The sequence below is a fragment of the Linepithema humile genome, chromosome 7 (genome assembly GCF_040581485.1).
Source record: "Linepithema humile isolate Giens D197 chromosome 7, Lhum_UNIL_v1.0, whole genome shotgun sequence".
Classification (NCBI taxonomy): Eukaryota; Metazoa; Arthropoda; class Insecta; order Hymenoptera; family Formicidae; genus Linepithema; species Linepithema humile.
Genome location: NC_090134.1, coordinates 6,552,756 through 6,580,239, shown reverse-complemented (window position 1 = coordinate 6,580,239; position 27,484 = coordinate 6,552,756). Strand labels below are relative to the sequence as shown.

At 41.4% G+C, this 27,484-nt stretch overlaps 1 protein-coding gene and 1 long non-coding RNA gene across 3 annotated transcripts in view; one reads left to right on the top strand and one right to left on the bottom strand.

Moving 5' to 3' along the window:
- LOC105667607 (uncharacterized) overlaps positions 1 to 27,484 on the top strand; it is a 127,292-nt gene that overhangs the window by 41,137 nt on the left and 58,671 nt on the right. The window lies entirely within an intron of this gene.
- The window catches only part of LOC105667652 (cyclic GMP-AMP phosphodiesterase SMPDL3A), a 38,526-nt gene continuing 23,154 nt past the window's right edge, over positions 12,113 to 27,484 (bottom strand). Inside the window, exons 5-11 of the mRNA XM_012359580.2 lie at positions 25,968 to 26,173; positions 25,274 to 25,470; positions 17,861 to 18,041; positions 17,024 to 17,133; positions 16,687 to 16,862; positions 15,861 to 15,992; positions 12,113 to 13,803 (exon numbers count right to left, since the gene is read on the bottom strand). Coding sequence (XP_012215003.1) covers positions 13,680 to 13,803; positions 15,861 to 15,992; positions 16,687 to 16,862; positions 17,024 to 17,133; positions 17,861 to 18,041; positions 25,274 to 25,470; positions 25,968 to 26,173 — 1,126 coding nt within the window. The 3' untranslated portion in view covers positions 12,113 to 13,679. The remainder of the gene's footprint in view (positions 13,804 to 15,860; positions 15,993 to 16,686; positions 16,863 to 17,023; positions 17,134 to 17,860; positions 18,042 to 25,273; positions 25,471 to 25,967; positions 26,174 to 27,484) is intronic.

Below are 27,484 nucleotides of genomic sequence, written 5' to 3'. Positions count from 1 at the left end.
ATTTCTAATACTAATAAATTATAATCGATAAATTTTTTATAAATCTAGTTTTAACTACAGATATTATTCAGACATAATACAAGCTTGATAGCTAGTTAATTTGATTAGTTAATTTTAGTTTTAATTGATTTTGGGTTTTAACGCTAACACATACATACATTACCTTCGTATATGCATGCATACATATCTACAGAGGATGTTTCAGAATAATCATGACTACGCTCGTGAGCGGTGAATAAGCCAAAAGGTTCTTTACCGTTTTGCAATTTTCGTAATAATTACAGAGAAATTAATTAAAAGGGATTGGCGAATGAGCACGCGTTTCGCGCGGCTATATCAGGATGTACACTCTAGACATGACAGCGGCCAGTATCGCACGGCAACGAAAAGTTTGATCGTCGAGGTCAGGGATAACGCTCGAACAGTGAGCGGGTAGAAGCTTTACTTTTCATTGCCATGCGACACTCGCTGCTGGCACACCTACAGCATATATCTCACAATCTAGCCGCACGAAACGCGTGCTCCTTCGCCAATTTTTGTTAATTAATTTCTCCATGATTATTGCGAAAATTGCAAAACAGTAAGGGATTTTTCCGTTCTGTTCATATCCTCCTCTATCACGAGCGTTGGCGCAATCATTCTGAGACACCCTATATAAAACGTGCAAGAGAGCGAACACGCACCGCAAGCGCGCTCGGCAATTTATTTTCCGGTCCCGCTGTATTAACTGCCTGCCGAGTTTTCCGCCATCGTAGCTGCGTTCCTCCTTCATGCTGACTTGCTCGAAGAAAGTAATTAACTCCGAACGCAGGAAGAAAGACTATTTCATTAGAATATTTTTGCTCCTCACGCTCTCAGAGATGCTTATGATGCTTCAATACTATGAACCGTAACGGTATATACTTATATATGTATGTATACATATTTATAAACAGAACTGGGTACTCTTCTCTAAATGACAAAACGTAAAAACAATAACGCAAACTGTGAAGTTTATAAAATTTTCATAATTTCTGCATTTCCCAAATTATACTTAATCCTTCGTTCTATTCTGTTGCAAATTTTCAACAGTTTTTCTTGTCTTTTTACTAATTTATTGTTAAAGAATTTTTTTCTGACTATTTTAATATATATTGAAATTTTCAAGCATAAGAGAAAATGTCGAACAGCGTATCGATGCTTATACGTGTAACATTAATGAATTAAATAATCAATACTCTGTGCCAGTCAAGCATACTTATCTCTCATGTGTAATCGAATTAACTTTGCGTATCTCTCGCCTTCGCTTTTCCGACGCGATTACCGCTACGTCTCGATACCGGATAAAATATCGATGGCGTTATCCCGGTCGGCTCGGTGACGATGCCCGACCGCATTGACTTATTGCCCTTCGACGCAAACGTGTACGTATCGGGACTCATACGTCGTGAGGTCGCGACAGCGCAAAGCGCATTGTCGAAATTGTCGATCGTAGGTGATGCCCCCCCCCCCCCCCTCCACCTTCCCCTCTGGCTTGTGCTATCTGCGCTCGCTGCTCATTTGCGCGGCAGACCGACCGAAAGCGGTTAACGGATAAATTCCGACCAAGGCTGACATCCTCGCCAGGTATCAGCTCGTTGTGACGTGGATATTTCGCAAGTCCATCAGCGATAAATTTTTTAGGAGAGTTATAACACTCTTGACGTAGCAAAAGTAGCCCATTTTTCTGAAAGGATATAAGAATCTATTTTTTATAAAACTCAATATGTGTGGAAAACCGAGGAATGGAAAAAATAAATAAAACAGCAAAAATTTAAATTATATATGTATTATCCATGTTAGAGCAAGTCTGAATATTTAAAGTTACGTTTTGGAAAGTGATGAAAAGTGGGTAATATAATTTTTATTTTTTTTTTTTTTATGATATTGTTAATAGCGGGTAAGTAGCGGTAGATCTTCGTAAATAATATACACGTATGTGCGAACAGAATTAATTTCGTACATTAATAACGTATGGTCTGTAAAAGAAATTGGATAATATATTTTTATTTTATCATACACGTTACTACTTCGTTACTGTAGTTAACATTTATCAATATCAAATCAAAATTTCAATCAGATTTTTGCTATGTACTCAAATTAAAAAAAAATATACGTTTTTCGGTACAATATTTAATTATTTTTGCGTCATCGTACACTAAGTAATGCCCGCTTTTCATTGTTTTTATTCTCTCGATAAAAAAATGTATTCGTAATGTGTCAAAATTTTAAATCTATCCAAATAACAATTCAATTGTAGGAACGAATGTTGTGAAGCACAGTTTTATTTTCATCTTTTTTTGCACAATTTTCAAGTACATTTCCGATTCTATTTTTGCCAGAATTGTAACAATAGGTACATCATAGATGTCCCCGTGAACATGTTTTCAAGTAACTTAAATAAAAATTACAAAATATATTGTTTTGTGGAGGCAACGGTGGAAATAAAAAAATCGATTAATAATCAACTTTGTTTAATCTTAAAAATGAATGTTGTGCAACGTTTCACAGATTTTGCTCGCAATCTCAATCATCTCTAATGTTTTATTAGAAAACGGAAATATTCAGATCACATTACAGTAACATATCATATTATCTGTACTAAAAAGAGCTGAAAATGAGTCCATTAGTTTCGTTTCTTATCAGAAAAAGGATTAATCAAGATGAAAGAGGCGCGATCGACTTTAATCACCCCAATCGACTTTACCCTATTTTACGGTAATCGCGGATGAAGTAGAATGAGCAAATTCATAGGCGCTGATAGGCACGTTCCCGAAGTTATAAAATCAGGATTTCATTACGGGCAATTGGTTCGTGGTGAGCCGAAGGTTGAGCCAACGACGGACGATTCCCCGGGTCTGACAGTAACGTCTTCGACACGAAAAATGTTTCGGAGAATAATTCCGTCTGTTCTCGCCGCGGCGCACCGCGCGTAACGTGAATGTGGCAGAAGGAGCGCGTGCGGCAATCGTCTGTCTGCGGCGATATCCGGCCGACGCTGACTTATCACGCTTCGACGGACGACGTAGACGAATCGCGGGGTTGCACGCTTCGTAGTCGCGTACGCTGTAAGGTCGTGACGTGATAAAACGGATCGCTAAAATGGTAAAAGCCAGCCCGACCGACAACTTATCGCAGCAAACTGTCGCGTATTTATTTACATCTTGCGTCATTTCACATCGAGAACGTCAATTGATCTGCGCGCTGCGTCGAACGTGAATCTTTTTGCGACTCACATTTAACTGCGTACTTAAAATACGTATCCCATTAAGTATGACTATTTTTTTATGAGCTGCTTTTAATAGCGCAATGCAGACTTCTGTAGTGCTTTAGTCTGAAAGCTCTTATTTATAAAATTCGCGCATGTTTTTTTTGATGATGAATTCTCTGAGCGATAAAAATAAATTTTTGTAGTTATAAGCGATTAAAAAAGAAGGTTTTTAGGCTAATATAGAGTCATATTTTTTAATTAATTTCAAATTATTTTACTTTAATAAAACTTTAATTTTAAAAAAATCTCAGGCTAAAAAAATACATGAGTTGAAAATTAAACAAGTGCAATAAATGGTGATTTTTTCAACACTTTCGTTGAAGAAAAATCAACTTTACATTGGTCAGAGAATTTATCGTTAAAAAGACATGTGCGAATATTTTGATATTCTGCGTATTTTGGGACATATGTGTACTTTGTAAAAAAATGGCATACATTTAGTATTTTTCGTAAAGATGTACGTATTCCGTTATAGTATCGTTGGTGACTGTAAAAGAGCGTGTAAAAAGAATCTAACACATCGCACACTACTTTCTCGGCTAGTTGGAACGAGTCTCGATAGCGTAGAAACGTATCGTCGAAATTGGCGACGCAAGCACCGTGGCGGATTCGCAAACAGGCGAGCGCGACGGAGCGCGCTCGAAAAAAGGGGGGCGGGGGCGGACTCATCGTCGTGTCGTCGTTTGCGACGCGACGCGAAGGGGTTAGCGTGAAGCTGAAGAACGAGGCTGCCGGGAGAGAGGTACTTTGTTCTTCTCGCAGCTCGTTCGCCTGCGTGTCGGGGCGCCCCGCGTAACGTTTGTCACGAAAACAGCCGTGAAATGTATGCGCCCCCATTCACCGGGCGACAGTTCTCCGACGGAGTTCCTTAGTCATTTCCCTCCCGGTCGTGGCGCGCATAGGGGCCCGCAGTTTCTCTCTTTCTCTCTTTCACCTCCTCTCCCTCCCTTTCAAGCTGCTTGTACCGAGAGCGGAGGGATACGCGCTTGGCATAACGCGAAACTGCATCCTCTCTTGCGCCGTCTCTAAAATATTAACTCCATTACGCGGCGACACGACGCCGCTACTCGTTCGACCGAAATCGCTCTCCATTTCTCGAGAAACAAAAACGGCGTCGAGTTGGACGGGCGCGCCCGTCTGCCCGCCCGCCTGAGGGTTCGCTCCGTCGCGCGTATCCTTCGCGACAGAGAGCGTTTTCAGGATGGATTCAAGCGGGGACCGATCCGTGCACTTTCACACAATGGTGCAGCCAGCTAAGCGTGCACCCGGAACATTCCGCGCTTTTGAGCACGTCTCTTCCGCTCCTTTTTGAATTAAATTGTTAGTTATACTCTGTACGTTATATTTGCTACAATTTTTATTACTCTTGCTATTTTATTGATTTTTTCAAAATCACATTAAAGTTACCAAATAATTAGGGACTTTTTTAACGCAATTTGGCAAATATACATTTCGTTCAAATTTAACAGTATAAGTAAGTGTATTTTAGAGTCTTGAATTTCTCGGTATTCAATCCAAGAGCCGCAGGCTCTTGTTCTGCTATTGATCTACGTTATGATCTATTAATACTAAACGGGCTTGAATCGATATGATAAGCAAATTGCGCACTTCCATCAAAGCCGGATCAATCTCACGTTGCTGCATACGCAATGATATACCCTGTATATGCTGTAAGTCCGTGCCGAGTGAAATCACCGAAAACCCCTTCAAGCAGATACAATGCGGCGGTCACAAATCGACTGGCTTGAAATTACCGTCATGATACCACGAATGCGGTGTACTGTCACAGCGTATGCTATGATAAACAATTTAAGGAGGTTGCTGATCAATATCGTACAACGCGATTGTAATTCATTGCGTTCGCATTGTTGCACGCAATCATTTCGATATGACATTGATTAGAGTTGCCGTATCTTTCTAATGAAACTTGTCAGTTAAGAATATTGGACTTTTCTACATTTTTTCCATTATTTTATGAATCTTTTGATGTATTATACATCGATTTTGGACACCTTTATATCTTATAGTAGTTTTATTTATTTATTTTTAATATTTTTTACGATTATTTTGTTGTAAAAATATCATAATAAATAATTTCTTTTACAAAAATAATTTTTTGAACAAAGTAATATAAAGGGTTAAACTCTGCAAACATCCGAGGAAATTTTTGTTTTTAATATTAATAATAAATTGTTTGAAATTTTCCGTTAACTAAAATGTTTGAGCTGGTAAAATGATCGATCCGGTATTTCGCGATAATTATTCACCAATCTCATTAAAAGGACCGTTTTATAAACGATGTCTCTTTACAACGATGAACCGTTGACACCGTTTCAACGGTGTCTAATCAGTAATTAATATCTTGTGCAGATCAGCGTTTTTGTATTCGGGTTTGCGTGGACGACGGCAGTGCGCAATTTATTCGTTCGCCGGGAAAGTTTTGACGATTTCCGCCGTCGGGATTCTGCGAGGTATTCGCAGGCGAGTGGAGGCAATCGCTATTATCACGATTAAAATAAGGAGCGACACTGATGCAAAAACCGCTGCATCGCATCGCGCTGCTGCGCACCATTGACCCTTTGCAAAACGAGGAAGCTCGATGGACGGACCAAACTAATTTAAAACATGAACCGATCTCTTGCCAAGGCGTTATCAGTACACGCGCGCGCCTTCAAAGGACGCGAGATAGAATCAGAAAATTAAGAATTTATCTCATGTTAAATTTAAAAAAGATGTGTCATGTCAAACGATAAAGTATCATCTATATAAAACTTGATACTAGTTGCATTTCCTCAGCGTTTAGAAATTTTTTTAACTTTTAACTTTGTTTAAATCTTAATTAACCTATTTCCTCATTATAATAGAATTGTCGGGAAAATATCTTTCTTTTCTCCTTTTCTAGAAATATTTTTATTTTTTTTGTACAATTAATATAGCCTATATAATAAATTATAAACATTGTAATAGATAATAACGGAAGAAGAGCAGCCTCTCATGAAAATATTTAATACTGCAATATCTCTGAAAAATACGTTTATAAAAATACGTTATGGCTTTCTGCTTATCAAGTACAGCATATAACGATATTGAGTTTTATGAAAACGATACTTGAAAACCGGCGTGGACGCGCGTCTCGCGAATCTCGTCTCTTAGGAGTCTCTTAGGAGCGGCGTGCATTTCGGCGAAAATTTTGCAGGAATCCGAAGCCATATTGCGAGCGCGCCGCGTAAAGACCTAGCGATGTCTTCCGATATCTATCTCCGTACTAAAGGCGCAGGCAAGGCGGTGTAGAGTTACTTTGTACGACGGAGCCCATCGGAGATATTGAAAACGCCGAAGCCTCGGATTCTCGTTGCAAGACGACGATGACGACGACAAGAACGACGACAACGACGATACGTTTCTTACACGAAGCAACGGCAGATCGATCGAGCGTAATATTTTTTGGTTATTATTGGTAATCGGAGCGGTTCCCGGTCTGTGGCCATACAAATCTGTTTTCACACAAAAAATAGAACTTGCACGGGCTCGTAAATTCGCGGCACGTAAATGCGAGATTCTTGTTTAACCATCCAACCGTCTATTATAATCGCGATGCGCGTATTCGCGCGCACGCGGTATCATTCTTTATGGTTCAGCGAAATATGACAGGCGTGATAAGGGTTGAGATAAATTCGTTGCTTTTCGACACGGAAGGATATCAGTCAGCTCAGGTGTTTGTATACATCTGCAATGTGTGCTTATGTGTGCATATGTGTGTAGATTCTCTCTCGTGTGTGTTACGTCTGTCTATGTTGGTGGTTACTAATACAAACACGGTGAACGAAAATAGAGAATGGCTTTACCTTTTTTATTATTCAATGCGGATTATCCTTGTGGATACGTCGGTTAAGTAATTCACGCCTCTTTCGCGTTGGATGATTCATCCGGGACGGTCATCAAAAGTGAACCGGCGCACATTGGCTTTTATAGGATAACGTAAAGGTGCAAGGCGAGCTCTAAGCCGAGTTAATTAACGCATTATAGCGGATGTGCTGTAAGCCGGTGCGCGGCTTTTTTGCAAGCCGCAGGGTAAAACTTATGCTTGTGTTGGTAGCACAACGCTTTGAGACACTAAGAAAAACCACATAATAATTAATTACTAAGCTATTAATTATTCCCAGCAAATTTTATAACCGAACGTCAGTCAGTTTTATAAATGATCTTGAGAATAAAAATATGAAGGAAAAGTAATGCTATTATTTAATAATAACAATCTTATAATAAACTGTCAGTAGAGGCGAAGAGGAGAAATTTAATATTGTAAATTGTAGATGTAATTTTATTAAATGGATGAAAAATATATTCTTTCTTTTTGTAATTACAGTTATAAAAAAAATCTCGATGTTGTTAAGGCTAATTCAGCACTGCTACAGTAGTGCTTATTATAAAGGTCGAATGAACATTTGACATGCAACTTCGTTTCGCTAACAAAGATCCGACATGCTCCGCTAATGATGAGAATGCAAAAATAATTTCGTTCGAGTTACAACATCCCGCACGTCCCTGTAACCATCGAAATGTAAATGCGAGATCCCTGTTCCGACCTCGTGCACGTGATGCCAATTACATCTGCATTACATGTGCGCCCCGACATCATTCTTCGCACTTCCATAAAATGCGGCAGGGATAACAAAAGCCGATCATAAAGCTGTCTACTCCAAAGAGGAAGGACGATCGGTCGTTGTCGGCGGGGTGTATTTGTGTGTGTGCGTGTGTGTGTGTGTGTGTGTACATCAGGTGTGAGAGAGAGGGGGAGGGGAGGGAGACGCTCTGTATGTAGGTGCGTATGTAATACACGCTTCACACCGAGATACGTACTAGATGTTACTTTATCCTACAACCAGGCGACAGTCGATAGCCCGTATACACCGAGCGTTAACACGATAACTCGCCGCGTTTGCCGGCCAGCTCAGCGCGAATGACGTTCCGAGATTATTGGAGATTCCGTTATAATGAGTTTGCGTATAGACAGGTCCCGTCCCGCTGGTGACCGGGAGATCCCGCGGTGCGGTGGTCCGCCAACTTTTGCCAAGTTACCGGTAAGTAATCCTCGCAAATTAATTACTGGTCTTACCCCGTCCCCGGCCTCTGTAATCTTACGGCGGAATTCAAGTTTTAAATTAAATTCAGTCCGTCGTGCTTCACCTTCCCTGTCACCATCGACAAAGCTTATATCGCTGATAAGACAGATGCGTGTCACATGAAAAAAAAAACGGCACGAGGGAATGCACTCTAAGTTTTTGAAAGAAGCAAAGTTTTGAAAGCTGAAGCAGAATATTTCATCTTTTCCAAACGAAATTACGTGGAACATTTTCCTAATTTAGTATTGTTAACAGTTTGAAATAACCCGAAAAAACACTTTGTGTGTTAAAAAAAACTGAGTATTTTAGCATTAAACACGATTTTTCAATATTAAATTTAACACAGCTGTAATTCATATATAAATGCGATTTCTGTAATAATATCTAACAATTTGTGTAGCTTGAGTTATATTCAGATTTTGGTTTCGAAATATTGGCTTTCAAAATAAAGTTCTTACTGATATGCAGATTGCTGCGAAACCTAGTGGAAAAATATTTTAGGACAGATTCTCTCTGAATAAGAATATTAAGGCACTCGTTATTTTCGCATATCTAATTAAAAACAGCTTCTGGCGAATTACACCTTAAAAGAGAAAACGGGCGACAAAATTATATTTCTCATAATTAGTTAATTCCAAACAAACATTATTTTAATGGATTTTTAATGTAAAATTCAGTTGTGCAAAAAAATATATACATTTACCTCGTTCGAAGGATGTAGGTACATGCGAGTTTGGCTGCGATTTAATGTATTCTGTGAAAACAGTAGAGTTTTAGGGTAAAAACCATGGACGAGCGTAGCGCGTGAAACAACATCGTCGTCATGTTGTTCCTGTTTTGTGTACCTTTGACGGCTCCGTGGCTGACAAGATTTGATGACGCTTTCGCTGGGCCGAATGACTACTCGGTGTACTCGACTCGCGGCGCCGGCCGGAAATGCCGCGCGTGTAGCAACGCGCATCACTGCAACGTACTCAACAAGCGCGCTGAAATGTCCGTTTTTGCCGCGTGGTGTAATACGCACGGGGAATGCATGCACGTGTTGCATGGAGTCGGTGCAACGTTTGCCGCGGCGATTGAACATTGACCTGTCTCGTTCATTTCAACACCCGATGGCTCGTTATATCCCGCGTCGATTGGTCGATCGTTGCCGTTTTAACGTAGGTAGCTCTATTGTGGGCATTAATTGTCGCGAAATCTTTTGCTTTTGTTCAATAATTAATGATTCGACGGGAGAATGAATGGAGCGCTAATCCAATATTTAACACCGGATACTCACTCGTGTCCGATTAATCCATTTCGCGGCACCGCGGCACGTCGACACCGTCGGCTGAATATCCATGAATCAATCACGGCCCACGTATATATTTGGAAGCGGTAAAGAATTCTGCGATATTCAATCCAGCAATTTCAGACCCCCATGGAATTATAGTTTTTTCATGGATATATATTTTGGAATTTATAGGCACACGATAAATCTGGACCATAATCTCAGCGATATCGGTGCGCGCGTGCGCGACCGTTTTGCTCGCGCGGAACGGTATCTCTAATAAAAATCGCTCTCTTCTCCATCCTTCGTCTCTCTCGTGAGCTCCGTCGTATTTATTTATCCGGCCGAGCGCAGATGATAACGACGCCGGCGTTTCATTCATTGTTAGCGGCGCTGGGGCGCTATGAAAACTACGTTATTTGTATGCCGCGGGCGGCCTGCCTTAACTACGACAATACTTTTCCGCCGCCGGCGTCGTCCGTTGTTTCTGCGCTCTCCCACGGGGAGGTAGCGGAAGAAATATGGAAATGGCTGGGAATCAAGGAAGGGTCACGACTCCCCAGCCTCCGAATTAGAAGAATTAAGTAAAGAGCCAAACTCCCTTATAAAAGGATTTCGATGTCGGGATGGAATCGAGAGAGCAAGTGTCGCGCTCGCGTTTATAAGCTCGTGATTTTTCAAACTGTGACGCAGCAAAAAATACTTGTCAATAACGCAACTTTGATATATCAACAGTTTGATGCACGATGCAGTGAATATTGATGTAATTGATACAGCATCGAACGTTTATTTCTGACAATTTAAAATAAATTTACATTACGGAAAAAAATATCTAATGTAATGTTGCTTCAACATCGGTATTTTAAATATACAAAGCGGCGAAAATCGTGGTACAAAGTAATGCTTCGAAAAATTGCAAAAGTTATTAATATTTCGAATTTCAAAAAAATTGTCCTATTACTTCAGTTAATAAAGCTTATCAATAAAGCGCATGAAACAGGAGTCTATACTTTTTTATTTATTTTTGCACGAGCAATCACCTTGTTTTTGCTTGCACTACGATTTTTACCGCATCCTGTATTGATGGTAGTATCATTGCTGCTGCAGATGTGCTCGGTAATTTCACCGTGTACGGAAGAGTGGGCAAAAGATTTATGTCAATACAAACGTTATAACCGTGTTTGCCAGCTTGAAGGCGTCTCGCGATACATGGTCGCGTGCGTATGCAAAACACAGTGGCGAGCGCGGGGGCGTACGTGACGTGGCAAATATACACGTACGGCGGAGATTCTCAATGTTCGCGATATCGCGATTCTCCGCAGCGATGAGCGATGAATTCGCACAATCCCTCGGGAATATGCGACTTACTCTCTCTTCCACGATATATGTGCGACGTATGTATGTACGTTACGTGGTTGATATCCTCCATGACTATGTGTGACACACATGCACACATGCGTATGTGAGTGTAATAGAGTTGTGTAGTTAGAGTACAGCCGCGGGAAGACCCGTGGCGAGCGCAGCTACATACGTACGAGACGTTAAGTTATGTTTCGGACAATCCCGTTGTAGTGTGCACATACGTTTACGCATAGCCGCGCATACTTACCGTGGTGGGATAAGCGAGCAGGGAATGTACTGGGCAGCGAATATTCCGGATATCTTTGTCTCGTCCCCGCCGGGCGAACCTTATCGCCGGAGTAAGCCCGGGCTCTCATTACGCCAACAAAATTCTCACATTTTCCGCTAAATGTTCCCTTCGTGTTAATGAACGACTTATCTTCATATTTGCTGTCACCACGTGCGCGAGCCCCGGAGCTCGTTTAGAGAAGTTGGGTTAGCCTGCTAACTGTAGCGACCGCGCGAATTAATTGAGACCTCTCCCTCCCCTCGCTGTATCTCGTTATACGAGTAAATTCTGAATTCTGGTAACTGCTCATCGGAGTCTGAAAACGAGCCGGAACCAAGAGAGAAAGAGAGAGAGAGAGAGAGAGAGAGTCCGCGGGTTCAGCCGGTAGCCATGAGAAATAATATCTAGAAGCGTAATTGCTTTTTAAAAGCCCGCAGCCGCTCCGCGGATTTCGTCCTTCGTAATTGTTAATGACTTTTTTAATGGCGGAGAATGCTGTTTCCAAACCGGTCTGTAAAATCTCTCGTCATTTACAGTAATAATCTCTTAACTCGATCACACGTATTCACGTAGATACGGAAAATGTTTGCCGTGTTTAATTTGTCGCGACACGCGTGGAAAATGCATTTTAATTGGATTCTTGATAGTCTTGTTACTTCTGAATACGAAATTGAAGGAGACCGTGTCTAGGTGAATCGCAATGAAAACACGGCCAAACTTATAATGTAACGGAAACTGGGTCCCGAGACGGCGGAGGGAAAAGCTGGTGGGAGCGGTGGATGAATGAGAAAGAACACTCGTTACAAATCCATGAGTCCTTTATTAAGAAATACTGCATCGTTCCGACAATATCGCGAAATGGTAGTACGAATATAATCTTTAAGCTATGACAGAGCTTCGACGCAGCCTCCTTCTCGAGTCGTCGACTTTGCTCGGAGCGTTTTCCAGCGCGGTGTTCCGGAGTTTTGACATTGGATTACGAAGCGGCGTAAAAGTCCTCCGTGTAAAACTTTAATTACATTTGAATATAAGCGTGCCGCGAGACACACCGGCAGTGAGTATCCGGGAATGCGGCGCGACGGACTTCCTCGATCCGTTTTTACCAACTCTCGTCGCCGAGGGCGGTCGTCGCATCCCCGGATTGTTTTCGCGACCGCGAAACACTCGGATCGCCGCGCTGAGCGAGACGCTACGATCGGCGATTTATGCTCGAGAGCTCGTGAAACTTGCGGACGAAGACGAAAGGAATGATTTCGACGCGATCTTCTTTTTTTTTTCTTTTTTATTGCAACGGCGTTGCAATCGCGCCGAAGGAACGCAGCAAATTACTCCCGCGCGAATAACTTGCAACTTAGGGCTGTAAATATTTAGTTTGTTCTTCAGTTAGGGATGGTTGGATCTTCGATGAATTAGCCTGACATTGCTCATAATTTCCCATGTTTCGTTATGTATAGATAAAATAGAAACAGTTTGATAAATACAGATCTGAAAGTCTAAGAATTTATAGATTATGACATCAATTGTTTATATATTCTGTATATAGAATTTTATTTGTAGTAAAATTATCCAAGAGTGTTAAGAAAAAAATTCTAATAATTTTATTTTCCGATACACATAAAAATATAAAAAGTAGAAAAATCTAAGCAATTACACAAACAATTGGCTATCGAAAAATCAACTTTTTAAGTGATTTCTATTTACAACCAATTGATTGATTTTTAAGATAGAATTATTGAGCAACGTGCTTGATTTAGCCAAATAAAACCAGTTTCCCCATTCGGATATTTCGAATAAATACGAATACGAGATTCACGACTCGAATTATTTTAATACACCAATTATCTAAATTATTCAATTTATTCGATTTATTCGAACTGTCCGAGATACTGAAAATTATTCGAATGCTTATACTATCCAAATTACGCGGATACTATCCAAATTACTCAATCTCAATGTCGAATTGAGGCAGTGTTTGAGTTTTTTGAGTATCCGTATATCTCTGTCCGGAATTCGGATTCTTTACAGCCTCAGTTGAAAACGCGCGCACGGGCGAACACACGCAAACATCAAACACGACGGAACGAGAGCGCGCGCCTGAACAATTTCGGTGGCGCGACAAGGAGAAGACGGAGACACGACAGAGACATAGACAAAGTAGATGACACACCGGGCGGCGTGAACGTCGTAATCGCTAGACGCGTTCGCCTTAACTCGTGGACCGCTCCTAGACCGATCCGATCCGCGGCCGATCAATGACGATGATGTATCCCGATCGGATTCTGCCAGGGAGAAAACGCAGACCGTAGTCGTGGAGAGCCGACGCGGGGCGTAGCCCGTACTACCGGGAGTTCTCTCGTCCCGTTCATCCTACCGGTTGTTCAGGATCTCGTCGGCGCAGATCAGTAGGATTAGCAGATGCAGCGCGAAGTAGAGACGCACAGTGTAGGTTCCCGTGGACGCCAGGGCGTAAGCGTACAACGAGTAGCATTCCCTGCGAGAGCACAACATATATGCATGTACAGAATATTCTATAATGAGAAAAAATATCTGACGATTTAGCGAAAAAGTTGCATCGAGTGAGAAATGTCGTCTCAGACTCTCGTTAGAAATAATTGACTCTATTTCTTTACGTATCTCTGTTCTTTTTTTTTCATCGTTTTATTTAGCCTCTATGTATTTGAATTAGTAAAAAATATTTTTAAATTATAGTTGCGATGAAGAAAAAGATACGATACGATCACAACAGGTAGTCGATCGTTATGTGTGCTTGCGTATATACGAGTATATCTACGTTACGGTCGGTAGAGTCCAAGTTTTGGTTTGCCTGCGAATCTTGCTGTAAGTCCCGGAAGCTTCGCGCTTTCGCGACCTCCGGAAGTTTTGGGACAAACTTCCGGAGCTGGCGACGGACTCGGGGCAGGCGCCATCCACTCGATATTGCGCCCTTGTTATCCTCTCGCGCGACATGTCGAATCGAGGGCGAGTGAAAAGATGACTCGAGAAAAAAGGGCATTCTCCATTCCATCAATAATATATTTTTCCATCGCCGTTTTGCTTAATGCATAATGCATGCTTCTTGCCCCGTACGTTAGAGAAGATTCGCGCAAGGCACTCTTTAAAAATCTATGCGACCGTATGTTCCGATTATTTTTGCAAACGATCAGTCGTGAGGCGTTGCAACATCACAGGCTAATGCGAAATTGCTCGCAACTTCGAAACATTACCGCGCGAAAGCCGCCTCGTTGAGAATTCTCTGAAATCTTCGGATTCTTTGAGGCTCCTTCCAAGACTTTGCAAGATTACATGACGCTTTCAAACTACGAGGGCTTTCACGGTGCTTAATTTACGAAGACGTCCCGTCGCTTTTGGAATATTGAAAAGTGCAGTAATCCCTCTCTATCCACCGTTCCATTTATCCATCTTCGTACCGACATTTATCTAGTCCGTAACGTGTATTACTGACTTGCTCTACTTAGGAATTTCAAACGGTCGGGACAACTTTTTTGGGATTTAACCTTTGTCTCTTCTGTTTTAATATATCGCACTTTTAACATATTTCGGGGAATGAGAAACAATATTGATTATTAGTCAATATAATATGTAAGAGAAATCTATGTATGTTAATTTTTTTTTATAGCTTTTAACAAATGACGGTAGCGTTTTCTAGGTTTTTACGCTTTTCAGAAAAGCTTTTAAGCTATGTTTTATGCAAACTTTTATAAATATTTTATATGAAAATTATGTGATATTATAGAATTCTCTATTTGGATCTATTTCTTTAATTAAATATATTTAAAAAAAAGTTTGAATATATTTATTTTTAACAGAAAATTGCAAACTATTGATTATTGTATTAAGGATATGCAAATTAAGGAGCTTCGAATAGACTTATCGTCAAAATCTTTCGAATTTTTATCACTTCTCTCTCGTATTAATGTTATGTATGCATTACGTTTGGGCAGTGCAATGCGCCTGACACGCTTAGCTATAGAGTACTTCGATCTAATCGGTATCCGCTTCACGTATACGCAACCAATTAATGTCAAGAGCCTACCGCACACTCGATAGATTCCAAGTCTCGTAAACGTGGATTATCTAAATGATCGATACATCTTGCTGCGCGTTTTCAAAAGAGAACAGCAATCAAATTAAAAGTTCTTCCATGTACAAAAGTTCGTGAGAGTTTATTATCGATATTGAAATTATTCGGTTGTCAGAATTCAGCCGGAGATTGCACGTTAAACAAGAAATAGAGTCAACATATATATATATATTGGTGATGAACGTTATTCGAAAATGAAACGCTCGTTAAAGAAGATTATACGAAACTCAATTTTGTCCGTGGGGCATATATTTCGTACCTTTCTCGTGAAATAAGTTTAATATAAATATATTTTCTCGTGATTAATTTTCTGAGCAGTGAAGCGTACTCTAATACTCTTCCGTTCGTCTATACACGCTCTAATAGAGTTGCACTTATATCGAGACAAACCGTAGCCCCCGTTCGCGAATGAATCAGGCCACGGCGGTTTCGTCACGTTGACATACCTGTAGGACTCGGGATTGAGCCTCGTAACGGTGCAGTAATGATGCAGCGCACAGACTCCGTTGAGCGGACCGCCGCAGCCCCAGATTTGCTCCACCTCGCGCGGCAACGAGACCGTGTTGGCCGCGTAATACCTGCAGGACAGAGGAAATACACACACACGCCGCAAAGCGGACGCGGGGTGTGCATGCGGAAAGATAATATACAGACCGAGGGAGACCGAGGTTGTACATTAGGAGAATACGAGACTGGTCGTGCATCGGGATTGTCATTAGCATTGTAATGGCGCGCGCGTCTCGAAAAGGGTAGACAGTTATCGCAAACGTCGCGAGGTATTATTGTGGAAGACAATTGCCGGCTCGCGGAGAAACGCGAGAATTATTAACTCTCGGCGGCGCACGCGGGCATCGAGTATCTCACGCGACCGTCGAACACTTTATAGCATCGTCCCACGCGTTGACATTGAGCAACTGCGACGTTGTAATGATGAAATATTCGTATAATGATCGGTAGTTAGATGAAACCGTACCATATAGCGACGATAGGCGATCGCACGTAGCAAATACACCCGCTTATTTCTTTGCGTAATATGCTTTGTGATTAACACCGCGATACGAACAATATGTATTTTTAGACACGCGTTATTTGTTCCACATCCTCGTCGGGCCCATTGATTATCTTGAAAAAAAAATGTCTCTGCGGCACGAGACGCGAGGCTTAAGACCGTCGTAATCAAGGTCTGGTGTAATTAACGGGAAATGCTATTACGGTTTCCGGGCGGTGCATTATGTGAGAACGTGATCGATCTCGCATCCATCGTGCGCATACCTGACGAAGGCGTAATCGCTGGACTGCGTGAATCGGTCCGCCAGATCGTGAAGACTGATCGCCGATATCTCATCCAGATTGTAATAGTCGAGCAATGAGTACTCGGACGCCCAGTTCGCTTTACCGTTCGAATTTGCTTCGGGCAGATTAAGATAGTACTGCGTGTAATCCAGAATCTGCGCAGCGTGCAATATACACATATATACATATACACTTATACACACAGCGGATATCGTACATTTCTGCGTCCCTTTGAAATCGGCACGTCGCGCAAATAGACCGTTATGCGAACGACGAGATACTATGGAGAATGTATACACGCCGTCGCGCCACGTACCTGTCCGGTGTTAGTTTCAAACTTGTACAGTCGCAAGCCCGGGTTGTTGGGCCCCCCGCCGGTGCTCGGCGTTACGCTGGGAGCCATCATTATCCAAGATACGGGCAAACCTGTTCAGCGCGAATAGCGTTTCACGTTATAATTAATCATGCGCTGCGAGTGTTAATAATATTGAGGTCAAAGCGACAGGTAATAAAGCAATAGCGCTAAACGTTGGACGAATCTAGACGAGGGAGGAGGTATAATGGATCGAAAATAATTGAGAAACAAGTTATAAGTAATTGACAAACAAATTATAAATAATTGATAAACAATCCGGTTGAGGAATTGACACGTGTCTCTGCTCCCTTTTTTTGCCATGGTCAAGAAGGCAATAAAACAATTTAACAGACACCTTCCAGAAGACAAGGTCGGTGCTGAGGGTCGAGGTTATTCGACCCTGGACTGACGTGACCATGACAAGAAAGTAAGATAAATAGCCACACAATTTGTTATCCCGTCTAGAAATTGTCATATTATAAAGAAATATTCGAAACTGAGGTATTACTTTGCTACAGATGTGTGTATAGCATCGCGCAATTCACTATTATTATTCGTAATTGAATATCGCAATTAAATATCTGCATTAAATAAGTGTAAGAAATAATCAAAAATGACTCTTTGAAATAAAATCAATTTTAATGAATAAAAAGTTCACGCGTTAAAGAGGCACAATGTAATTCTTATCTCAAATAACAGAAGTTTTATTTAAAAAATTATTTTGATCTTTTTGTCAGACTCGCTTCTTCTTTCTGTCTCGCATATGTCTAATTTAGTGATTCGTCGCTCATGACATACCTGTATCGCTGTAAATAACGCGGAATGTATCCGAATGCCAATGGCCGAAGAATTGTCCTCGAATAATGTCCGAGTAGAGCCGCACCACCTGCAGATATTTTGTGTTGTGTCTTTCGTTGAGAGCCACAGCGCCGCTTTCATGGTCGTCCATCCCCGGCGGTGTGTGGCCGACTATGTACACCTGACCGTTACAGAGCGGAATAGGAATGAGCATCGAACATCGATATTTCGAAAACCTGCATAGTTGGGTTAGGTCGATGTTCCGTCATCTATTCTACTTTAATATCCATTCATGTGAACTCGATGTCTTTCTTTCGGCACTATCGATGTATTTCCACCGCATTGATTAATCTTTGACAGTTTGTGTTATTTGAAGGGGGAAATATTTTCTGTTATAATATGTATTTATATCGCGATAAAATCTTCTGATAAGTATAATATGAAAGTTGAATGAAACTTTTTAAAAAAATTTAAATTTATCGATATTTAGCAGTTCGAGAAATAGTTTTGCACAAAAATTTTATATTATCGGTATGGTATTCGTCGTTTTAGTATTTTTCATGTGTATTATGTACCTGCATTGCTGTAGGCTTATTATTGTTAATAATCTTTAATTTTTTGAAGCGTATACTTTAACTATAAAAGTATTGATAAAAGTATTAATATCTTCTTTCTATTAGTTACGTAACAGTGCTATCTCTATTCAATATATCTAAATTTATCTTTAGACGTCGCCTTGTGTTCCAAATGGCAATGCATCCAAATGCACCGAATAGGATCGTCTTTTTTTTATCGTAAGTTATTGGCACCTGAAGACGAGTCTAGATATTGTTTCAGATTTGAATACAACCGCTTGCGCTTTTATGATCGAAGCTGCCCACGTTTTTATTCAAGCTCTACCAAGTTATTTTTCCTGTAAAAAGTTACAAGTTAGATGAAGTCAGGAAAGTAAAAAAATTTACCAAATATATTTAAAAGTCCCGAAATATTATTAATAACCTCTCTTAGCGCTACAAATACCAAGCAAATTTTAGTGATATTTATTGATATTACATTCATGATTAAATTACTTAGGACATTAATGTCAATATTCTCTCTAAATAACTCCGTCGCGAATCCATCAATGTCTCGATGTTTCATATCCGAATACCGATGCTAAATATCAGCGGCTCTCGTTCGATGCCCGTAGCCAAAGAGCGGTGGCATTCTCATTCAACAGCAACCCTTAGTTATGTCGCGTGACTGCACCCTGACTAAACAGTCGCTTCGGGGTGAATCACGTACGCGGCTACGCAATGTGTCTCCCGGGACGCAGGAAGTCTCGTTAGCGTCGGCAAACCGGCCGGTCGCTCGCGAATGGCAGAGTTGTTGCACACATACTTGTGTACAATCACATACGCACACCCACGTATACATATTATATACATACATTGCTCGTTCGATCATGGTGTCTGTCGCGACGACGAAGGATTGGATACGAAGGACTAGATATCTAATCGGACACGTACGCGAAATTAGTCCCACCGGTTGGCAGTGCGAATTAACGCGGAGGTTGGTGCCGAGCGTCGAGAGGAGGACCCTGATTGAAAAAATACCCGAAAATGTCCTTGATTACCGAAGGAATATCCTCGAAGAATAATCAGAAATAATGATCAAGCTAATAATGACTGTTTTGATTAATTGATATTTCATTAATTGAAATAATGACTGATTTTGATTAATAAGAATCACTTTGATACTATATATATAATTTTGTTTTTAATTGTATTTATTACAAATATATTTATATATATCTAACAAACCTGTCGCGTTAATTTAATAATTTAATAATTACAATATTTATGATATTATAACATTGTAATTTAATAATTACAATATTAATAATTTTATTTTATTCAGAAAATGTAATTAATCTGTCGTGCACAAATGATTTTTATACAGTTACTAAATGCGTGCTTTTTTCTTTTTTTTTTCTACGATGACTGGCGGGCGTTTCTAAATGATCAACGTGACCACCAGCACGGCGACACCAGGTAAGTGTCGATTGTATCGTCAATGGTAGTGAGAATTATTGACATGACATCTGACACGTACCTGCGATGAATCAGAGTATGTCGATGGCACTTGGAACGACCCAATCATAGCGATACTCTCGTAGGACCGTTCCAACCAAGATAATGGAATGGATGGAGCAAAACTCGTTAAGTGGATAACGGCGAAACGAAAGATAGAGAGAAAGTAATAGATACGTTTTCAATTCGCGGGGTGGATTCGTTTCTCATAAAATTGCACTCGGGGGGAGGAGAAAGCTCGCTCCTTTGAAAGGTAAATGCCAGGCGGTCGCGGGGACGCGAAACTCGCGGTTGAATGATAGCGACGCGTTTGGAATTATGTGACGGGCCATCGCGCCGCGCGCTGCGGTCCGCGGAATAAACGCAAAAAACGCTCGGCCTCCGCCCTCGCAAAAAAAGTGAGCAAAAAAGTGCACTCTCCGCAAACAACCGAATCGCGCCGGTGTGCCGCGAGATTGAAAAATATCGCGCGAAAAGCGCACAGACGTCGATTTTAAATTGCCGCCGTGGGCGAGCTTTTGCCGAAGGTGCAGGAATCACGGGCTGCCATTCAAGGGCGGCACGAACGAATTGCACCGGGTTACAATGGCTCGCTGATTGGTCAGTTTTGCCCGCTGACGCTCTTAAACGGCTCGTAATTTGTAATCGCATTATCCGGCCGACGTCGAGAACGATCGATCGATCCATCCCTCTTCTTCCTCCCCCCGCTCTCTTCCGGACGTCCGCTTGCCACATCGCGACGTCGCTCCGTTCTACGGGAATGCCGGGATCGCGAGAAGCCGGCTCGGACCGTTTGCGAAGCGCGGCGCACCGACGGCCGGATTATATCTGTCCACGGAAAATCGGATTTCTATCTCGGTCCTGTATTTCGCTCTCGCCATCCCCCTTTTTCGCGTCCCTGTCTCCGTCCGCGCTCTTTTTATCCAGACACATAAGGACGTACAAGATTTTCCGAGAATTCTTCCGGAAATCCCCGGAGAGCGCGTCCGTGGAGCGATCGAGCGGGCATCGAAAGAGCATAGGTAGAAGGAGAATTATTGCTGGTTATCAGAGTCGCAACCAACGAGCCGTGCTCGCTACATTTTCCGATTGTTATTATCCTACCGGTCATTTCATCGCTTTGAAGAGAAGCTATCCGTGCGACGGCTATTTTGCCTCCACGCTCGTTGATCCGCGCTGAGAGCTTTCCGGGAAAGAGATAACGAGGAGGTTGAGAGAGAGAGGGTCTTTAAGAGTCTCCCGAGAGAGGCTGTGGAATATCGGGCACAGCCCCATCGAGCAGCGAATATAGCTGGTTTATCGAGACTGATCACGAGATACGTTATTACTCAATTGTGATCGCCCTTCTAATCTTATTTTCTTTCAAAAATTTGCGGCTTTTCTTAAAACTCGTCGAATCAACGAGGAATAATCGATAAACTATAGTCGGGGAACGAAGGCAATATTGATAAATTCCTTTAAATTGTATTCTTCTTTCGATATCAATATAAAGTTAATAACAGATTGCTTGATCAATTTGAAATTGGTTTTTCCTCGGTGAAAAGTCGACGAATTGAATTATAAGCAATTGAAAAAAGCTTTTTGCGAGCTAAGCTTCGAGAGAACATAAATAACAGAGTCATATTCTTTAGCGAATGTCAAGTGGACTTTACCTTAATAGAATGTCAATTTAAAGCTTAGTTAAAATGATATATGATGTCGGAAATTGAAAAGTTGCGATAAATAATTACTCCCTTCGACGTTTTTGCCGAGGAAAACTCGGCTCTAAATTGCTCAAAGAATCTCTCATTAAAAGGACATCCTGCATAATGCGAGAGACTCAAATAGTCACATCATTCTAAATACGCGACGAGAGTAACGAAGGGATTTAGTGACAAGTCTAAGTCGGACAATTTCGGTCGTACAGAATCGAATTAGAGATTCAAGCCGCGTTTTCCTTTTTTTTTTTGTTCGCCCACATACTCGGAGGTATACTGAAAAATAACGTCACTCTTCATATACGAGCTACCACCCGTGGGAGTGTTATGCATCGCGGGGTAACAGGGTTGTATGCCTTTTCGAACGTGCACGTAGGTGAATGCATCGACAGTGTCGTGGATAAACGCGCGACGGCTCGGCGCTCTCCCGGCTGCGCTCGCAGCCGGTTAATACGATCGGGATCAATGGCGGTGGCGTGCAACGGTTTACGTTATACGGACGGGGGTCTCTCCTCTCACGGCCCCCGTGTATGGAATACCAAGTCTCTCCATAATTTATCGTCGGTCGTGCCATCTCGGTCGCGTGAAGGATCTCCCTCGCGTATGTCGAACTCGTTCCACACACCCCGCGGCGTAATCGATAACCGATAACCCCGGGAACCGCGCGATATTCGATAGGTCCCGACTTGGAAGGTTTCCGCTCGCTCCCGCGCGATACCCCGAGCCAGCCAGCCGCGCGCGACGTGGCTTTTGCGCAGAGCAGACGCGCCCAATTAATTGCCCCGCTGATCGAAGAGGATAAATTTGCCGATCGTCCCCCTTCATCTCTCGCCGGATCGCACGGCGAATCTCCGATATATATTGAGCGTCCGCCGGGCGTAATGGGCATTACGATTTGTCATCGCGCTTTAATGGACCGGGAGAGGGAGCGCAATACGTCGAAAAGGGATCCGAGAGAAATAGTATTCATCGGGAATAGAGAGTGGCTCTTCTCTATCTTGCGCGATTTGCATTCGAATCTGCGACACGATTATACAATTTGCTACGTCCGTTTGCGAGAATATCCGGTTAGGTGTGATTATAAATTTCTGCAGCGAAAGCCTCTAAAGCAGAATTGTCGATATGTGCCATGAGAGTCGATAAGATAAGCCAAATAATGAACCAAAGCGCGATCGAGAAATTCGAGAATCGTGATGTGTCAGCCGTCAGTCCAGCGAACACGTATAGTCGCGCGCCATAATTTATAAGCGTGTGAACGAAGTGAAACGAAAGCGATGACGACAACAGCTCGCTTGATAAATCATACATTCCATTGAAGCGGCCGATCAGCGGGATTTTATTCACCTCGTATGCCAGTACGCGCTGCGAGAATTTATTTCATTAAAATTTATCTTCTTGATGATCGCATCTGTGTTGCGTTAGGGTTTTAATATGACAGGCCGACAGCGCGAAATGCGCTATATGCCACGATAGTTTAATTGCTCGTAATCGTTGACGTGTGTATCATAGATCTCGCTCTTGAAATAAAAAAAGAAAAAAAAAACAAGAGCGAGAGAAACAAGAAAGAAAAAAGGAAAACATATCGCGCGTTGCGCGATGGTAGGATGAGAGTAATATCGTCGTCTTAAATTTTCCCTAATACCTGCCAGTTCTTGGGCTTGTAACGTTTCTTTTTTGTAAAACACAATAAACTGCGAAGCTCCGAGTAAATACCTTTGCATGGGTACCCTTCAATTACTCAGCCTGTCGTGTGACACGCGAGATACCTGGGAGTGCTTTATACCTGCATATTTACTCGGCGAAACATTTGCCATAATTCTGCGATGTTTGGCGAGCCTGATAGCGCGAGCAATCGCGAGAATTCACTGCCTGGTGTAAAGTAATATAAAACTCGGTGTATAAACTATTGTTATACCCGCGGTAAGTCAATCTATCATTTTATCAGTCAACGTGCATCAAAGGTTTAAATATGACACGAGAAAGTCTGGATTTTATTTAAAGGAATCGCGGGTGTATCATTATCGAACGGCAGTGTATTCCGCGCGAAAAGAAAAATGGAATATTTGTCGAGCGAAACGACATTGCGCGCGAGCCCCAAGTTCTTGTATTAATCTCTTGAGGAAAGTTTGCGAAATGTGTTTTCCAATAAGCGCGATCGTGCGGGGGGCCTGACAAAGTCGTTTTTAGACCGGATGAAAGTTTGTATCGAATATTTGCACGCCGGCAAAGTTCCGCGGAAAACAACACCGCCGCGGCGCTGATTAAAAATCTATTTGGAAATTTATTGGACGTGTAAAGAACAACTACTCTTCACCCCTTACATGCAGCGGTTGCTTCATGCAAGTTTTCCCGCGATGGGCAGGTAATTAACGTATTCACGTAAAAAAGAAATCTTAACTTTGTTAGCATATATTTAACTTTACACAGTGTTTTTTGTGTTAACACGTTTAATTATCGCGATATTTTACATGCAGAATAAATTTAATTAAATTATCAAGTTAATCGTTTAATAAGACTTTATGAAGTAGAAATAAAACTGTACTATTTATCTATAATATTTGCATAGAAACATAAATTTATATTTTACGTGTATCTCTCTTATTATTGCTATTAGAAATTTTTAAATTGTATTTTAATGTGATTTAATTTAATATCGTACGGATATTATTTCTTAGCTTCATATTTAATCTTTTAAATGTAACCAAAATTGTTCTGAATTTATTCATATTTTTAAATACGAGAATGAATATGAATATTTAAATTACGATATTACGTTACGAGATTCCAAATAAACTTAATTTTATATTAAAACGCGCTGAGAAACATTGAATGCTCGCGATTAGGTGCTTATTTAATCAATCAATCTCCGCATTAAAATTTTTGATTAATCGGTTTTATCGATAATTGATTTTATTAAATAGAAAACTTGATTTATATTTGTGCGCGCAATAACGGCAAACGATTCTACATCCGAAACGCTGTTGTCCGTTTTCATCGATCCAGGAAAATTGACGGCAGGTAAAAATTCCTTGCTCCGACGTCTTTTGACGTCGCGTGCAATTTGTACGAGACAGGCGCTCGCACACGTATGCAATTCAGTGGACGCAAAAAATTTCAACGCGACCTTTACGCGAGCGCGAGGCCGATATTCGTTTTGAAATCAAATTACGTGCGAAGATAGTTTCATCGGATACTTCCGCTTAATTTAGTTCCACGTTTGTTGAAGAGCTACGGTTTCAAGAATCGATATCGCCGGCAAAATAACACGACACATACATTAAAAGATGAAAATTCCATTATCCCGACGGTCTCTGTTCAAACAGGAATGAACCCAGAACGGTCGAATTAGTATCGAGTCCTCGATTTTCACTCGCATCCTCTCCTCACATTGACGTTATTTCCCGTCCGCGTTGAAACCACAAGACACGCCTTTACCGGTTCCTGCGGCACTTCCCTTATTCGATGAAAATCAATAAAATCGTTTATTGATACGGCGAGACGCCGGGAATTATTTCGTCGCCGTATATCCGTGGCAATACAACAATACGATGGAGGAAAAAAGGATGCGTCTGCGACGCACAGTAATAGTACGACTCGAGAAAGACCAATAATATCATATAGGTATTGCACAGGATCAACCTTACCGCCTCCTTCTTCTTCCGCGCATTCTCGAGCACCGACTGGAACCAGGACCATTGGCCGAAGGGATCCTGCGTGTTATCGACCGTGCTGCTTCCGGCACGATGCAGCATACGGCTGTCGAGTGGGTTCAGCCACAAATTCGTATTAAGGAAGACGATCCGATATTTTTTCGAGCGCTGCTCGATCGTATAGTAGCCGGCTGCAACAAATTTTGAATAGTGCCGTGGCGGTAAAGCCGGAGCGAATTTATACTCGCCAATAAGCTTACTTTGTGCCGTAACATTTTCAGAGAGAGAGAGAGAGAGAGAGAGGGGGAGAGAGAGGGCACCCATAAATGTTACATCGACCCGTTGCGCGCGTTTCGAATCAAAGAGCGGCATGAACCTCGTTCACCGATCATTTATGCAGCTCTCGGGACGGTATATAAGATGCCTCTTTTTGAACATTAATATGTTACGGTACAACGTTTCATGCATAATATTACAGATACATTTATATTATGGATGTATCGCGAAGTATGCCCTACACTTTAGTACTTTCGGTACTTCTTGCCGCTCAGATTATCCGATTAAGCTATTTACGATGCAATATAATCGTGTAATATTAATCCGAAACAAAACCATCGCAATTTGGTAATTACCATTTTTTGTTAATTTGTTTTTCGATGTTTTCATAACATGACATTTGCTTACGTACCCTTCACGAAAGTGTCCACCGCTTCCGGTGGTAGCCAATGCTGCCAGAGATTCGCGAGCTGCGTGTAATTCACGCCCATGTCTTCATGGCCGAGTGCGGGAAACACGAATTGTCCCTTGAACGCGCGGTGCAACAGATCGGTCAGATTCCGCAAACACTGCAGACGCTGCTCGGCGTTCATGCCAGCGGTGCGCGTCAGCGCGTCACTGCAACAAGTAGTTACAGCCTCGTTAGTCCCGGTTACATAGAATGCGCGACGCCGGAGATTACAGTGCGAGTGCCAGTGATTATCGCTGATAAATACAGCGGAGGAAGAGGAAATGTCGCGGAATAAGGACACGTCGCGTCGCGCCGCGTAGCATCGGCACGCGAAATGAGGCGGCGCACCGCGCCGCGACGATGACAAGGACGACGATGATGACGACGGGATCGAGCGTACGCGTTGTCATCCGAACAAAACGTTGATAATTGCCGCGTCAACATCAACTGATTAAGCCGCGCTGCTGCTTCGCTCTTGTCGCTTCGACAATGGAGATCAAAGAAAATGGATGCAAAAGGACATGAATGAGAGACAGAGAGAGAGAGAGAGAGAGAGATCACTGAATTATGTGTATAGATCATAAAAAATTTGATACAAATTTATCTTCAACTTTCATTTTTGAAAAACAATTTTAGACGCTTGTATGTTTTATCAAATTATTAACTAAAGCAGCTATAATTTTAATATTAAATTGTACGAATTAAATTTAATGTGAAAATGGAGCAAATGTTATCTCAAATTTTTAAAATATCAAATGTAATGAAATTATAATTTATAACTTTTCAAAACTGGATTTACGCTATTTGAAATTATTTCACATAGTTTACATCACATACATCGTATTTTAGCATTTGCTACTTGTGTTCCTTTGCGTCTGCGTTCCTCGATAATTGTTCAGCGAAGCAACGCTAAGTGGCCAGAAAGCCATTGCTCGTGGACGCGATTTATACCGGTCAGTGGTACTGTACTCTTCGCTTCCTGTAATTAATTGGAAGTCGCACACCTCCACGCTAGTAAATCGTTCGTAAAGTAAATTTATTTAACGGTAATAAATTCAACACATTGCGTTATTAACTGAATTAACAAGTCGCCGGTCTCCAAACTCGATTTTGTTTACAATTTTATTGATAATAAATGAGGCCTCATGAATAAATTAATACGTTAATGATTCATTTAACAACAATCGTTATTAACGGTAGCGCGCGTCATATACCGTTTGACTATTGTAAAGGCGCTGAATATTTTCATAAATTCCAAATAGGTAATATAAATTAGTAATAATGATAGCAATGATAATAACTGATATAATAACAAAGCTAATAATGATAATAATAATAATGGCAGTAACAATAAAATGAAAGAAAGAGGCTTTTAAAATAATAACAATAATATTAATGATAACAATGAAACGCTCCTTCATATGCGAAAGAAAATAGACATCGATATGAATTATGAATTAATAAATAATTTTTGTTAT